Here is a 16,964-nt window from a genome sequence, read left to right as displayed (position 1 = left end):
ACTCTGTTAGCCTCAGTCAGGATTTTAACTTGAGCGAGTTTCAGAGCATGCTTTTGATTTTTGGCCAAGACCAAAAACTTCTATACTCTCTGCCTTAAGCCACTAGTGCCACTCACAGGGACAGCGGAAGGTCAGAGGCCGAGAACATTAACAAAGGCACCCAGGTGTGGTGGCAGGTACCCAAGGCAGAAATGCTGGATGTTATTTATATACGTCTCTGAAGGAGTTTCTACACTTAATGTAAGAACTACAGAAGCAATACAGAATCAGAGCGTTTAGTGCCAGGCAGTCTTTCAGTGGTTTGGGTGACAGCAGAAGTATTCCTGTTGCACATGTTGGAAGCGTCCTGTATATGCAATATCACACTGCATAATATGAAAAAAGGCTAAAAATATTTCTTCTGCTATTGCCACTGCAGTAACATACATGCCTTACCCTGAACAAAGCAATTAAACAGAAGTGCTACATTGTGATTGTCTTCTGGTATGTTCTTTATCATCATTTGTCCCTTCTCAATAGGCTGCCCCTGCTTCTTCTCACAGCATAGCTCAGCAAGTGCAAAAAAGCCATCGTCTCTTGCACTTTTTACTCAAATTTCAGCTCCTGGCAAATCATACCTGCTCAGTCACATCCTACACTCCTGGACACATTCAGGGGTAAAGCCTTCCTTTCAGACGTGTTTGCTTTAAGTCCCAGCCCTTAATTTCCATCACACTTCACCTACCCCACTTCAAATGGATCAGCCTCTCTCTATCCTCTACTTTTGTAGCTGGTGGAATGCACTGAACACCTGTAGCAAGCGAGGGGTGCACAGCAACACAAGTGTGCATTCACAGGCTTTGTCCAAGGAGTTGTGCTGCGTGAATGCATCAGCCCCTCTGTTGCCTTGATCTGAAGGTGGGGGGCACATTGCCCACATGGGAAGCTCATGATTCAGCCTTGGTAGTTGAGGTGGTGTTTGTTGTGGTTGCTTAGTGCTGGTTTGTGGGAATTGGTCACGCAGCTTCCCAGTACCTGGCTGATATCTCCCATTCAGGACTAAGGCTGTATTACTTCCAACAAGAGTTTATATATATAAACATATCTATATATAGATTCATGGATCTAAATATCTTATTCTGTATTATAAGATATAGCCAAGACATGAATACATGTGATTTAAGCATTAGTTTCCTTTAGGTTTCAATAGGTAGTTTTGCTGCAAGAAGTTCTAGCAGAGGCCACAAAGGAGTGGAAAGAGTGACTGTTTTACAAGAAGGAATTCCTTTTTTTCACATATTCACTTCTTAGAAGAAAAATAAATAAATAAATAAATACATGTAGTGAGTATCAGGAATACCAGCAGTAGTAAAGCTGGAACAAATTATCCCTGACACAGTGAGCTCAGTAATGCCTCTCTCCCGGCACCACACAGCCAGTTTTGTTCTCACCGTGGAATTGCTCTCCAAATTCCCTTCAGTTCTTGCTGACCAGGGTTTGCTTAGAAATACCTATTTGTGGGTAAAGTGTTTGCCTTACTGCTAAATCTACTGGCGTAAGAACAAGGTACCTCCTTAAAATTCTGCTTCTCATCAGGCAGTTTCTGGCATCTCATCTTCTTGAAGCATTTCAGCATCTCCACCATATCTATTTTTAAACACATCTACACTGAGTGAAGTGAAGGTACTTCCCAGGCACATTGCCACAGCCATGGCACGTTTCCATAAGAACATTTTGTTGTCAGAAGGGGTGTAGCACTTCCACTCCGGCTGATACAACTTTCGCACATGTTGCGTGAGCAAAATAATAGGAAATCCTAATGAGTTTGGAGCAGAGTTTTGCCTTATAACATACTCATTGATGAAGGACATTAGATTTTTAAATATAACTACTTAATTTAACCAAAAAATTCAGTGAATGTTTGCATGAAATGAGCCTCCAGAAGGCTGCCAGTTCCTCCTGTCCTGCTCCTACAGATGGCTATACCTCAAATTAACCTTGACTAAATGACATACTGGCTATTCCTGGTGTAGCACAGCCTTGTGCACAAGGAGGGCTGTGTTGGAGGTCTTGCCGTAGCAGGAGGGTGTTACTCCAAGATGTGCTGTGTCACAGATCTCTCCTCTCCTCAGCTCTTTGGGTCCAAACCACAGTTTTTTTCTGTCAGCAAGCCCTCTGCCACCCAGTGCTCAGGCTCACGGTGCTGAGCAATGCCCTCTCCTTGGGATGGAAACCCAAAGCACAGAGCGAGTCAGGGCTTTGTCAAGGCCAAGTGCGCACATCTAAAAGCACACCGAGCTGCCAACTTTCTGTCTGTGCATTTAGACTGCACTTTATCACTGCTGCCACCTTGTCGCTATGGTTGCACCTCACCAGCACTCAACTCTCCCTCCCTTGGGTTCAGTGTCATGGCCTGATGACACTGCTTCCAGCCACTGATCTCTCCATTTCCCCACTCTTTCCAGCCCACCACAGATCTTCCCATTACAGCCAAAGTACCTGAGCAGGTAGAGAAAACTCAGGCATGAAAACAGCCTGAAAGTGCTCAGGGACCTCCAGAGATGGATACTGCACTACACGTGAGCTTGAAGATTTTCTCAATTTCTTGTCCGTTACCAGTTGGAATACCATGCTGTGGTGGGATTTTCTCCTTTCTACACGTAATGACACAATTATAAGGTGACAAAAATCATACGGAGGTGGAAACACTTGCACACAGTTTACTGAAGGATGGGCATTTGCATTCACTGCTTGCTACCAAAAGGCGCAGGAGCTACCTGAACACGGGAGTGCTGGGCAGGGGCAGGCACAGGGTGGGTCAGGGGCTCAGCTGTGGGGTGTTCAGGCAGTTCAGCACTGGGGTTGCCAGAGCAGGAATGCTGTCCCATCCCAAGCAGGAAGTTAAAACCCACAGGTCTATTGGGGCGAGCAGCAGAATGTCCCCAATTCAATATATTCCCCAAAATACCACTGGCTCCCTCCAAAACTGCATTGTTTCCAGGTGCATTTTGAAAAGTAGAGAAACACTGGCGTTGTGCTGGCAGGTAGGGGATCACTTTTAAGTGTCCTTGTAACTTAAGGTCTTCCTTCATACATATAAGTAGTGTGCAGTGCTACAAGGGATTTCATCAGGACAGTTTTTAAGCTCCTAGGCAGTTATTTCTTTTTCAGCTTCAATTCAGGGGTTACTGCAGCTCTTGAACAGGGCACAACTAGTCTTCCAGAAATGCTTATTTGTTTTTAGAGAGTTGTGACACTTCAGTCACCACTAGAAACTATGACCAAAAAAAACCACATAAAATTTATCAGGTATTATGTATGCTTTAGCAATACATTAACTCTTCATCTGTCTTCTTGAAAGGTTTGCCCACTCCATTCCAGCCATGTAGGTTCCCAGTATGGAAGGCCCAGAACAAATCTGTTAACTCTGAAAATCATGGGGCAACTCAATCGCATCAGGACATTCCTTCAGCACAAGCTGCTGTGATTCCTCATCTGATTTTTTTTAATATATTTTTTTTAATGCATAGAAAGCACTTCTGGTCCCAAAAGCAAACCCAAGCACCCACCAAGGGAGGCTGTTTCCTCATACAGAATCAGGGAGGAGCAGAATTATACAAACCAAGAAAGATGTCCGTTCTAAAACTCGTAGGTCTCAGAGGGAAAGGAAAGGGAAGGGCAGGGCAGATGTGCCCGTACCAGTCCTGGCACTGCTCCTGCCTGCATCCCATCTGAGTGACCTCCAGTTTGTGATTACTCCCTTCCCCCTGTTATTTACACAAGAGTTAAATTTGGACATCCTCCTGCTCAGCCACCGGAGCAGCTCGCTGCAGGAGGAAGCAGCCGGCCTGGCCCCCCACCTTTCTTTCCGCTCCATTACTGGCCGGGCACGTCCTCCTGCCGAAGCCCTCGCTCTCTGGAGGGTAAGGAAGGAAGGAAGAGCATAGACAGGAAGAGGTGGGTGTTGTATTTCCCTCACATAGCTCCCTGCATCTTCCCAGGTTGTCTTATTTGTTCCCATCTGTCCATACACAATCCGTGGTGCCAGAGGAGGGTCCCTGCACCCCTCCCTGGGGCGGGCTGAGGGGGTTCACACGGCTGCACTTAGTTACCCAGTATCAAAAGGACAGTGGTACCCAACAAGTGACACCAGGAGGGAAGGTGCTGGCCAACGGATTGAGCATCATTAGCAGGCAGGTGAGCCAGCTACAGACATGGCTTGCTAAGCCCTTTAACAGTACATCAGCAAATCTTTTCTTCTTTTAACGTGGCTTTCAGGTACCACGTAAGATTTAATGACATCACTTCAAAGGTGTTATCAACATTTTGGTGATATTTAGTGTTTTTCTTCAAAAGACGGCTGTGACTCTCAACTTTCATCTAAAGAGAAAGTGATTGTGGCCTTCCTCTGGCAGCAGAAGGACTCTTTAAAAGGTGAACAGGGGTATCCTTAAAGCTTACTGATTAAAATGAAAACTTGAAAAGAAGTCTGGTCAATGTCATGACTTTTTAAACTGATTTTACAACTTGTGGGGTGTCTGCATCAGTTTATTTAATCTGCACCAGTACTTCCTTTCTACTGAGCAGGGACAACGCTACTTTCAGCTGCTGCACCACAGATGAAGCAGCCTGGGGGCACTTTGTAGCTGGGTTCAGTTGTAATGTTGAAAAGACTGCTTTTATTCCTGACATAGCACCAGTAAGGAGCTGTGCCCTTCCACAAACTGACACATCAGTGAATAGAAAAGGCACAGCAAGCGTCCAGCCACATCATCCCAAGACTGTATCTTTGTTGAATTATATATTATTGCATTTAGTTCGATTCTCTGGTTTGTCATTACAATGCTACACTAACACTTTATTACCCAGGGAATAGTTTCACCCATGGTGAAACCCTCAGGCAACAAGCAGCCTATTGCTTCATGAAGCCTGAAACCCTCTGGGTCCTCCAGCAGGGATCTGCAAGCTGCAGAGCTCCCCCGTGGCCACTCACCCTCCCTCTTTTTCCAGGAAGCAGCCACCTGCTTATCAGTTGCAGGAGATGTCTATTTTCTACCCTAATTTCATTTTAAACCACAGATAGATTATCTGCCTCAACACACGTGCTGCAAACCCATAGCTACATACAAGCACAACCAGCTGGGTTCTCTGCACTCACAGAAGCTGTTTTCAGAAATGCAAGAACAGAATTGAAGCAAAACGCAGCAAAATTTGGAAAGCCTGGATGCGTTTATGGAACGTGCTATCCGCTGCGAGCTCAGAAGAACTTATAAAGCAGAGGGGAGGAAGCAAACTTAGATTTGCTGACACACAGGTTCAAAGACTGCAGAGAAACTCATTTAGATGTCAATAACTCATTAACAACTGGTATCCAGTTCTTGGTTTGGATTGACTTTTTTTTTTTTGTAACTGTACTGATAAGAAATGCAGTTCAACAGCATAGGCTGAAAGTCAGTTTTGCAAGTGAGGCTTTTAACACCAACTCATAAAGGAAGAAAAGTCTCAGCTGAGTTCTATGACATAAGGTCTTCACGCCCTTTTGGGAAAGAGTGTTATTTAGATATTGCTCAAAAAATCCCCAGTCTGTCCAAAACCAAGAAGTCCCCCTCCATAATCTGAGCAGTTATGAGACCTCGCTTCATGCAGGGCAGCTCCCGCTGCTCCTGGAGGATGACCATGCCCTGACCCCACACACACAAAGAGTGTCTGCGACACCCAGCACCCCCTCGGCTCATGTGCTGACCGAACAAAATCAGAAGGACAAAGTCCACATTGTCCCACATTGCAGTCACACCACAATATCCCCCTAAGATCTAGGGGCAATGACTAAGCAGCATATGTATTGAAAACATTAAATGTTAATAGATTTCTAATATTTCCAGACTTTGAAGTGACTTTTCCAAGCACAACCTTTAATTTGCCCTTGTGACGAGAGCCCCTCTTAGCCCTACATTATAAATAATCCTACTTACAGAAAAAAAAAATGAACTCCCATCCTCAGAAGGAGATGAAAAATCTTTATCAAAAAGACATTTTTAACTCCCTTCAATAAAATATTTGGGCATAGCAGGTGGCAGCAGGCAGTTTTTCAAGCTGCCTGAATTCATGCCACAAAACCTCTAAACACAGATGTTCACCATATCTCTGAAGTGCTTCAGCAGATCTGAGTACGCTCTTACCCTGCCTCATTTCTGATAAACGGCAGCATTTTCCCCAGAGTTTAATCAGATAAAATAAGCAAGTGAAACCTGGTAAAGAGGTGTTGGGGTGGGAGATGGGGTGCGATGCTTGTTTGCCTTTACAGAATATAAAACAAGTTTCTCACTCACTTATCTCACTGCAAACCCTTGTTCCTTCCAGGTAACATCATTGGTTCTGGGATCTTTATTTCACCCAAAGGGGTTTTGGAGCACACCGGCTCGGTGGGACTCGCTCTCGTTATTTGGGTGCTCGGCGGTGGGGTCGCTGCCCTTGGATCACTGTGTTACGCTGAGCTAGGAGTTACAATCCCCAAGTCAGGAGGGGACTATTCCTACGTCACTGAGATTTTTGGTGGGTTAGCTGGGTAAGTACCATATCTCTTCAGTCATTTAAAAACACATTTGCATTAAGTATTTAGTGAGGAAAAGACATCTGATGTGGAAGAAACAGAACATTTGTCAATAACATGCTTTTGTAACGTCATCCTTTCTGTTCTCACTTGAAACACCCCATCGCCCCTATGCAGGGCTCCTGATTCTGTCTTCAGACTGAACGCAACGGATGCTTCCACTTTCCTCTCCGACTTAATCAAACCAATGACAGTGAACAACGCTATAAGCAAAGCTGTGTCCACATGACATTCCTGTGTGCAAGCACGTTGTGTTTGAGGAGCTTCGCACACCAGGGTTACCAGGCTGGAGCTGCTTCCCATAAATCAAAGCCCTCCATTAGCTGGTGGTGAGAAGGCAGCAAATAATGCTATGGCACTACACTGCAAGACCTTCCTGCAGCAGAACACAGAGAGTTCCTCAAGGAGGAATTTGGCCCACAGAAGTGGCCTGGGCACAGATGCCAGCTTGTAGCTCCGCTTCCTCAGCTGCAGCTGCACAAAGCACAAAGCCTTGTAAATGCAAATGGGGGGATGCTAACTCAGGGAATGGCTTCTCTTTGAAAATAGAAAAAGCTAAATGGCTAAAGGAGGAAGGGACAAGTGAAAAGAGGTCATCTTGTATATTTTACTGTACATTTCATTGTGTGTTTAACAAGGAAACTTAAATTGTCTCCCTGTACTGGCAGCTCAGTAAAGGAACACCAAAATGTTGTGGCCAGTTCATTAATTCTTAAGTAATGAGGCCATGCAATGTGTTGGTGTTTCATTTACAAAAAATAAAATAAAATAAAATAAACACAGTAACTGCAAACTAGAGAAAGCAAACCATTAGAAAACAAGCTCACCGCAGTTTGGCTAGCTGCTGAAGATTGGGCCAGGCATAATGCAAGCAGGCAGTCACCCTGTCCCACAAGCTGTATCCTTGTTCATGCCTGCCATGGCGCAGCACCACCTGCACACCCTGCAAAGCCAGCACCTGAAGACCTGCTGGATGACAAGGCATTTTCCTGATGCTTGTCAGACTTGAGCCACTGCCTTATACTGGTTCAGCAGCACTATCACAAGCACTCTGTTTTCTACTCCAGAATCGCACGGGCCCCCAGCACTCATCAGCAGGTCTGAGCTGAAAGCAGGGCTTTGGGAACCTGCACATCACCCCCCAGAAAAAGAAATGCTCCGTTCTCCAAAGTTCATTTTTGTCTTCTGATCCAATCCTCCTATAGCAGAGTAACCAATTTAGCACACACAAGTTTAGTCCATCTGTGGAAGGAATTTCTGAGACTCTCCCCCCCCAGTGACAAGTCTGTCTGGTTTGGTCTATTCAGGCAGAAGACATTTACCACAGGAGCATGAGATGTACCCACCCAGACCCCAACATCTCCTCTCACTTTTCTTGCTTATCCCTAACCTTCCTGCACACAAAATCCACAGCACCACCCCAATCCTGTTTTCCCTCATTAGGTATAAAGAACAAGGAAGAACTGTTTGATCATAGCAGCCTTCAGAGTACTTGGTGCTGCATGTTCTGTGCCTGGCAGTACTGGCGTTTGGTTGTGCAGGGGGCAGGAGGTGGGGATGGAAATTGTAATGCTGCTAAGTGGGATGTAAGAAGATGAAGAGAATTAAAGAGACACAGGCGGGAGAGAGGCACTCCCAAAGTGCAGAAGCTCTGGCTGCATGGCTGGGCTCCACGTCAAAGCACAGTGCATGAAATGCTGTGCAGTGGCAGGGAAACGCATGCGCAGGTTGTTCTGCGGTAGGGACACAGCACCTACCCCAAACGCAGAAGAAAAGGCAATGAGAAAGTCTGGGAGCACATTTGGAAGACCAGATTAAAGACCCAGAGGTCTTTAAAAAGGGTTGGAACACGCACCAGGGCTGCACCCATGAGTTACTGCTAGTACCCCAGCAGCACATGGGAGCCGGGGGCCTTTGGCTGCTCTCACCTCTGCACAAGCTCAGCCTTCCCAGCAGCATGTCCAGGGAGAAGGATGAGACAAGCTCCTCTTGCTCCAGGCTCTGGGCTGGTACCAGAGAACAGACTTTCCACTTTTAGCTTTGTTTGGAAGCATGTTGGGTTTAAATAGCATTTGTACACGGGCAAACTAAGCGCAGGGAACTTGTCACATCCCATGCTGCGGAGCAGTGTAACAGCACAGTTCATTTGCTTGCATAGGTACTTGCACGGTTATGCAGGTCAGAAAACTAACTTTACCCAAAATAGTAAGTAAGTTTAATAGGTGTACTTCCAGAAGAAAACAACAAAGTTCAGCTTTATGAAAAACCCACTAGTGTATTTCTGATAAATACAACTTCCTTTTGGATGCTCAGCAATAGCATTGCAACTAATGTAGCTTTCACCAGCACTGATTGATGACTGAACATACACCCTTACTATAAAATCATTAAGTGTTGAAGTCAGCAGAGAGCTCTAACCCAAAGCTTTGATAAATGTTACTTCAAACCACAAGTAAAACACACTTCAAATGTATTTCTGTATTTTCTTTTTGTTGTTGTTGCACAATCTAAAGTTTCCAAAGACAATAATTCTTTCAGCAACATGGGATAATATGAATAATGTTCAAACTAGCTCAAACTGCCTTGAACTTATTCAGCTTCTCCTACAATAGGCTGATCTGAGCAGCAGTTTCTAACACAAATTGTATTCTTTTGTTAATAACACCCAAGTACCATACACTCTGCCTTTCTGGTTTTATAGGCTGCTCTGACTCTATGATACATCTAATGTGACATCATTTTGGGAGCACAGGCACATCCCAAATATGTATTTGAGAACTGGTTTCACTAACTCCACTGGACTCTATTAGAGATGCAGATCAATCCGTGCTGTTCATTGCTTTCCACGGGTGAGCAAATTAGCATATAGGGGTGTCTGTGTAAAACACACGTCTGGTCCAGGAAGGATTGGCACTTCCAGAGGAATACCACTGCTTCCTAAAAGCAGGAAGCCCCACAACAGATTGTCACTTATTGCAGAGCGTTTCTAAAATGAGGGGGGGTAAAAAACATCTAATTAGAGACATTGTCTAGTACACATCCAAATTGATGGGAGGATAGCCATTAACTTCAATGGACTTTGGACCAGATTCAACACCAAAGAGCACGGCGGAGGCCGTCCAGCTAGCATTTATGCTCATTACGTGAGCAGGGCTTGCTCAGAAGCACGCAGGCAGGAGGCTGCTTTAGCAGCCCTTTGGCCATCAGCACACGCAGCAGCTCAGATTTCCCACGCAAACTGCAACACTCAGACTTCCCGAGCAGGAGAATCACAAGAACAGCTACATCTTCCTTGTTCTGTACATTCAGCTGTCTTGAGCCTTTTTCTAAAGGTCTGGCATCCTCTTAGTCAGAGATGAGGGAAAACAACTTCTCAGGTTCTGGTAGTACTGTAAATTACTGAGTAATTGGGAAAGCTTATCAGAAAGGGCTTAGCCCCAATGCCCTCAGCCACAACTCAGGGGACCACCCTTTCTGTTTGAACAGCCAGGCTGAGCTACCCTGCAGGTGCCAGGACATTTCCCTGCTTCAAACTGGGCTTTGGGCTTCCAGCACCAGGCACGCTACCTTTGCACACCCATCCAGGACTGCCATGGACAGAAAGCACACCCTGAACCATGGGGCTTGCAGCTCAATTTGTCAGCTTGTGCACACTCTGATAGCGAGAACATCTGAAACTTAGGGCTGAGATTTCTTGCAGACATAACTGCGTTACCTTATTTAATTACAGCAGATCTGAAACAGTTGTTCTTCACTAGGGAAATCCTGTTCTCAAGTCTTCCAACACAAGGTAGGAATAAAAGATGGTACTTTAAAAGCAACCATTTCCTAGCAGGCTCCAAGGGTTGGGTATTCACATCCATACTGATTCCTACCCACCAGCCATAGCATGCCCTGGGTCATGCCACCAGCGTAACACCAGGACATACAGCCCCAGAGAGACGGGCCAGCCATGGCAGCCTGCACCTGGGGCAAACCACAGGAACAAGGCGAGGGCACAGCAGAGTTGCCCAGCTCCAGTATCACCTGAGAGACCAGCATTGATAGCTTTTTTTATCAGAACTAGGCTTTGCTTAAGACTTACCTGACAAAATAAGATAGCATTGGGCTTACATCTTAGACAAGCTTGCTTCTTATTTTAATGCCATCTCTCATCCGAGCTTCCTGTTTGACAGTGCAACTTTGTGACCCTCTGCTAAAATTCTGCATTTACTTTAATTGCTGTTATCAGTCCTGCATGTATTTCAATTCAGCATGAAACAAATTGACTGTCAGAAATCTACTGAATTATTCACATTCTCATTAAACTGTATTCCACCAGATACCAACTTTAATGCACTTTATATTACAACATAGAAGTAAGTGCCAATTTTGGCTGAAATACTGTTTTCAGAATAATTCTTCACACTGAACATTTTTAACTGAATTCAGCTCTCTGTTCTACATAGACTGTACGGGAAGAAGACAAAAGCCATAGGGAGGAACGAGGGGGTTCTACCCCAAAAAGCCACCACCTGTGTGGCTCTGACAGATCCCAACCAGCTGCAGGTGATGCCTCTGGGGCACGCACAGCTGGGGCTCATTCAAGGGCAATAAGGTCTGAGCTTAAATTCACCCAGCACCACCAGAACACTATCACAAATGATCATTGCAGTCTTTAAGACAACATAGGTAGTCCTCAGTGATGTAACCAAGCAGGTTCCTGTGCTGTCCCCAGCACCCAGGCTCCTGCTGGGTGAGCAGAGTCTGCAGAGCTGCCCCAGCCTGACTTTGTCACCCTTCTCACTACAAGACCAAACTAGTTACCAGAGGAAGCCACTCTGAACCACAATAAGAAGCATTAAGAATTGAAAAAAGGAGTCTCACTTACACGCACTGGGTTTTAAAAACCAGCAGCACCATTTGGGAAGTACTTGCATCATGGCAATTTACCAAATTAACTCTCTGAAGTTAATAAGAAAAGGGAAGTGCCAGCTTGCCCCATACTTCTCAGAAACAACAAGGCAAGGCAAAGGAGAAGTTTGAGAAACACTCACCACCTTAGCCACGAGCACCAGGCACAGCCCTCCCACCAGGTCAGCTGCACCAGCAGTGACCTCCCCAGCTGCACTAGATTGAGGGGGCAGGCAGCAGGCAGGCATGCTGGGAGTGAGCAGCCCTTAAAAGAGCAACACAGCATCATCTAGACATTATGCTATTTTACCTGGAAATGTCATTTCTGATCCTCATTTGTGCCAGACACCCCTGCACACTGTACTGGTGCATGAATAGAATGAATTAATGTGTGTATACATCTGTAGTTACAATTATCTATGTGTATATGGCAAGAAAGAGTTCACTTTCTTGCAATGACCATTTTTCTCTACAGAAATTGTAACACTTCAAATATTTTAAAACACAAACTGGGTCCGCTGCTGCTCCCGGAGTGAGAACAATTTTGTATCTGCCAGGATTCCTCCTAGTTTGGTGCAATCGCCTTCAGCCACAGCTGAGGCCGGGCACCAGGCTGGGTGAACGCAGAGCACTTCTGCATCGAACTGCCCTCACGGTGCGGAGCTGACCTGCCAAGAAAGCAGCCAGTACCTGGCAGGGAGGCGGCAGCAGCCCAAGCCCCTTGGAGATGCCTGAAACGTGGTAACACATCAACCCAGGAGCAACAGAGCCACCTTCACTTCAACATGCAAAGCTAAATCTAAGGGTGCCCAATGATCTTAGTGCTCACTCTTAACACATTTCTAAACTGTGCTTTGCTTAGAAATGCTTCACTTAAAATCTAGATTGTTCTGAGAGCATGGGAAAAGCGATGAGAACCACAAGCAGGTGACTCCAGCTCCTCCAGCACACCCTAGCCCTTTTTTCTTGTGCTTTTTCTTGTTTTCAGGTTTCTGCTGCTCTGGAGCGCTGTGCTTATCATGTACCCTACCAGTCTGGCTGTCATTGCACTGACCTTCTCAAACTATGTCCTGCAGCCTGTGTTCCCTAACTGTATTCCCCCCTATAATGCCTCCAGGATCCTCTCCATGGTGTGTTTACGTGAGTATTTCCTTCTCGCGTACACAAAGCTTGCCTCAGTTTTGCACAAGACCACTCAAGGGACTGCTCCAGCAGGGCTGGGCATACAGCCCCGCTGTATGGGGGCACAGCTGCAACCCAAAAAGCAGGCGGAAAGGTCCCAGAACAGACACTGTGCCCCATGTGGGACGTTCAGTCCCTCCTCACCTACCTGCAAGGAGCAGGTCCTGGGGAGCTCACCAAATGCAGGTTTCCCACCACCTTTTTTACATTCACAAATACAAGTATGTAAGAAGTGCAGACCGCCACTGGCACTGCATTAATTACTTACAGTGCTGGCAGGAGTGAGGTGGAGCTTCAGGGAAAGAAGACGTTCACTGGTTCCCATGAGGAGGCAGAAATCCTGGCGCAGTCGGCACGTTGGGCTCTGACCAGGCACAGTTCATCGAGCTGGGGGAGCCCCAGCAGCAGAGCCCCACAGGGGAAAGCTGCAACAGGTGCTGTCTGCAGCTGGGTGCCCCTTAGGGCAAGACCATTCCCCTCCTCACAGCCAAGCCAAGCTCCCTGGGGGAACACATGCAGCAGTCGGTGTTTTGCAGTGCTTTGACTGTGTTCTTAAATAAACGTAATTTCGTTTCACTGAATTCAGTCTTTTGCTCTCCAGTACTCCTGACCTGGGTGAACAGCTCCAGCGTTCGATGGGCAACACGCATTCAGGATATATTTACAGCAGGAAAACTCTTAGCCTTGGCCCTTATCATTACTGTGGGCTTCATACAGATCTTTAAAGGTACTCTGTGAGACAGCTCTAACATGGGTATGGTACTGTTGCTAGACTTGATTTTTTCTACCCTCCTTACAGAGCAACCCAAAGGGGTGACAGGTTTTAGCTGAGCAGCAGGGCCTGGTTGCACCCCTCGGAGCAGCCCCTGTGCTGCAAAGGGCTGTGGTGGCTGCGGGTGCTCTCTGGGCTCAATGGAGCTGTTTTCAGGTCAGGGCACCTGAACAAAGACACCCCCATACAGCAGATGTATGTGACCCAGTGGAAAATCATTCATCTCAGGTGCTGCTGAGGGATTTCTTCCAAGCACAGGCACACTGGAGGTATATCCTCTGTATGACAATAGTGTACGGAGTCATGAAAAGATGGCGCAACAGAGAAATCAGCTGTGTCCTTAACCACATTTCTTTCTGCCCTGCGTTGTTGATTTTGACAGAATAAAGGAGTGCATCTGAAGATGTTTTACAGTAGTTACAGAAAATTTATGATCTATTGTATGCTCCTCAAATTTTAGGTTCATAGACTGAATAAGCAATGCTGGGCCCAGCTCAGGAAGACACCTGATTCACTTGGGGCATAAGTCTGATTTCCTACAAAAAGTCTCTTGTAAGATTAAAAACTGGCAAAAATGTCTTGCTGAATTGCCACCTTAATTGAAAACAGAGAACACAAAAGGCTCATGATGTTTTCATCATGTGTATGATGAGTCACATAAGGAAAGATGAAACAGGGCACTTACAGAGCAGAAATTGTGTTTTCTCAGTGATAACAGTCCGACAGTCTTGACAAATCTTCCAGCCCCATAGACATTTTATTTTTCCAGTATTTCTACTAAACAACATCAAACTCTTGCAAAAGAAAATTGCATTAAGAATGGACAGGATTCTACCCTGTCAAGGAAGCATCCTCGAACAGTGCAAGTTGACAAAGGGTGCTGTATGTTGCAGAAGCTGGTGCTGTTGCAGAGAGCTGCAGAGCGATGCCTGTGTGTACAGCCCGAGCTGCCTCCCCAAGATGCCGACCCCTAAAAGCACTGCGAGTGCAGTGTCAGCCCGTGGTGACTTGTAGAACATGATGAGCATGAAGTCTCAAATCCACTCGAGCAATAAAAAAAGAATAAAAGATCACCCAGTTCCTGGTGGCTCTGGGGGGTAGCACTTCTCTCAGGGGAAGGCTTAACCTCTTGCTTGTGCTTCCTGTGCAGGAAACTATGAAGAGCTGACACCCAGCAAAGCATTCAATTTTTGGATGACTCCATCCGTGGGGCATTTAGCATTAGCTTTCCTTCAAGGGTCATTTGCATTCAGTGGCTGGAACTTCTTGAACTATGTAACAGAAGAGTTGGTTGATCCCCGCAGGCAAGTATCCATTTCCGTGTCATCCAATTTTTTTTGAAGTGCTGAGACTTTGGGGCCATCTGATAATATCATTCATTTAATAAGCTGCAGCAATGTCGTTATATGTCCACAGGACTGGCGTTTCTAGAGGAGAGATTTGTTGTTTAGAAAGGATAACAGGCAAGTTAAAGAAACACAATGCTGAAAATTAGAAACAGATTGCACAAAGCATCAACTCAATCAAAACAGCTGATGGACAAAGTATTATCATTGTGGTACTGTCAAATCGTACGGTGAATCTGTAACAGAAAATTAACCACTGATGAGATGTCACACATACCTACAGGGAGAGGTATGCTTTTAGAGAAGCTGTCTGCTTTTAGAGAAGCGTTGAATTATTCTGCAAGTTGCTTTGCTTGTTCACCCAAAGGGATCTTGCACAAACACCTGAAAGAGAAGATTGGAAAGTTATTTAGCAGTGCAGGTAGCACTCTCAGCCGTGCACCTGTAGCTGCAGCGCAGCTGCGGGCACCCACCCTCCAGGGTGCCACATGTCATGTCCCTGGGGATCGTGCGTGTGGGAAGGGGCTTTGAAATGATTTATCACCAGCAGGCTGGGAAAGCCAAAGGGAAAGAAATTTTTAGTTTAGTAAAGCAAAGCTCCAAAGTTTCAAAATTTCTGAGATGATAAAGTGGAATGATGAATGCCAAAAGCAGCTCTCGGAGCATCAGTTATTTCTGGGCATTCAATGCACACAGCAATTAAACTAGGAGAAGTTTAAGCTCTCACACAGCCTGGATGAAAATGAATTAAAGCTGCAATCTCACAAGCAGCCCTGCACATGTCTTCACACAACTGAGTGTTAAAGTGCACACCCAGAGATCTTGGCAGGAATAAAGAAAGATCAGTAATGTGTTCCCTCATTAAAATACCAGCATTTTAATGGGCCACCACAATTTCAAAGCTGAACAATGAAAAGTTATGTTTTAAATAAGGCAAATATGGTCTCAGTTGAGAAATAAAAAGGGAGTGGATGGAGGTTTTTTATTATTATTATTATTTTTGCAGCCTCTGGGGGGAAAATAAAATATAAAAGGTTGTTCAGTAACCAAAAATATCTTCCAATTTTTACTAAATCCAATCAAAATCACAAAGGTTAAAGCATTGAAAAACGCCTTTTTTTTCCAAATCTGATGGACAGAAGAAAAAATGTATTATTGCATTAGATGCAGAACTATTTAGCTGTACACCTCTAAAGAGGTCTGTGGATTAGCAATTTAGCAAATCTTCACTCTGGTAGGTTACCATGGCATTGTATGACCAAATAAGCTTTATGGGATGGGATGGGCCAAGGTAGCTACCTGAATGACAGGATCCAATTCAGTTCCAGAGTAGATGAAGCTAAAGCAAACCAAGGCATTTTATTTTGTAACATGCTGCCTTAATCCAAATAGCCCTATGGAAGTATGGGGCATTTTTTAGCACATGAAGCATGACAAAGCTTCATAGAGTTTCAACCTTCTTAAAATCACGATGGGTAGAACAGGAAATAGAGGCGGTGCTCTTTCAGTCACAGCCTGAGAAACAGCAGAAAAAAAAACATGCGGCTGGACGAACACCCCAGGCTGTACAAGGCTGTTGTGGTCTCACTGTGTATGACTCAATTCTTATCTACCTTCCTAATTCTTTTATTAGGAACCTACCTCGTGCCATATTCATATCCATCCCATTGGTGACATTTGTGTACACGTTCACCAACATTGCATATTTCACTGCCATGTCACCCCAAGAGCTCTTGTCTTCCAACGCTGTGGCGGTAGTAAGTAAACCATTCCCTGGATGTCTAAAATACACTTTGATTTCAGTTCTGTGCTTTGCAGTGTATTTCAGTTTCTCTGCCTTCTGTTGCTTTAGACATTTGGTGAAAAGTTACTGGGCTATTTTTCCTGGGTTATGCCAGTCTCAGTGGCCCTATCTACATTTGGAGGAATAAATGGATACCTTTTTACCTCATCAAGGTTAGATGGAGTACAATTTTATGAACATTATCTGATTTGGGGAGGGGCTGTTTTAATTTAATTTGCTAAAGAAATGCTAGCTAGACATTTTGGATGTTATAGCACATGAGATCATTGTTGGGCATGTTGGATACATTCAGTTATGAATTGCTCTGTTTCAATCAGCAAATGTAATATTGAATCACAGAATCTCTTGCAAAATAATCCTTATGAGCTACTAAAAGTG

At 45.1% G+C, this 16,964-nt stretch overlaps 1 protein-coding gene across 1 annotated transcript in view; it reads left to right on the top strand.

Annotated features, from left to right (window-relative positions):
- SLC7A10 (solute carrier family 7 member 10) overlaps positions 1-16,964 on the top strand; it is a 42,827-nt gene that overhangs the window by 19,743 nt on the left and 6,120 nt on the right. The window contains exons 3-8 of the mRNA XM_032195787.1: positions 6,340-6,544; positions 12,471-12,622; positions 13,266-13,391; positions 14,587-14,740; positions 16,416-16,539; positions 16,635-16,738. Coding sequence (XP_032051678.1) covers positions 6,340-6,544; positions 12,471-12,622; positions 13,266-13,391; positions 14,587-14,740; positions 16,416-16,539; positions 16,635-16,738 — 865 coding nt within the window. The remainder of the gene's footprint in view (positions 1-6,339; positions 6,545-12,470; positions 12,623-13,265; positions 13,392-14,586; positions 14,741-16,415; positions 16,540-16,634; positions 16,739-16,964) is intronic.

The sequence above is a fragment of the Aythya fuligula genome, chromosome 12 (genome assembly GCF_009819795.1).
Source record: "Aythya fuligula isolate bAytFul2 chromosome 12, bAytFul2.pri, whole genome shotgun sequence".
Lineage (NCBI taxonomy): Eukaryota > Metazoa > Chordata > Aves > Anseriformes > Anatidae > Aythya > Aythya fuligula.
Note: the sequence above shows the minus strand (reverse complement) of the source record. Positions and strands in the feature narration are given on the sequence as shown.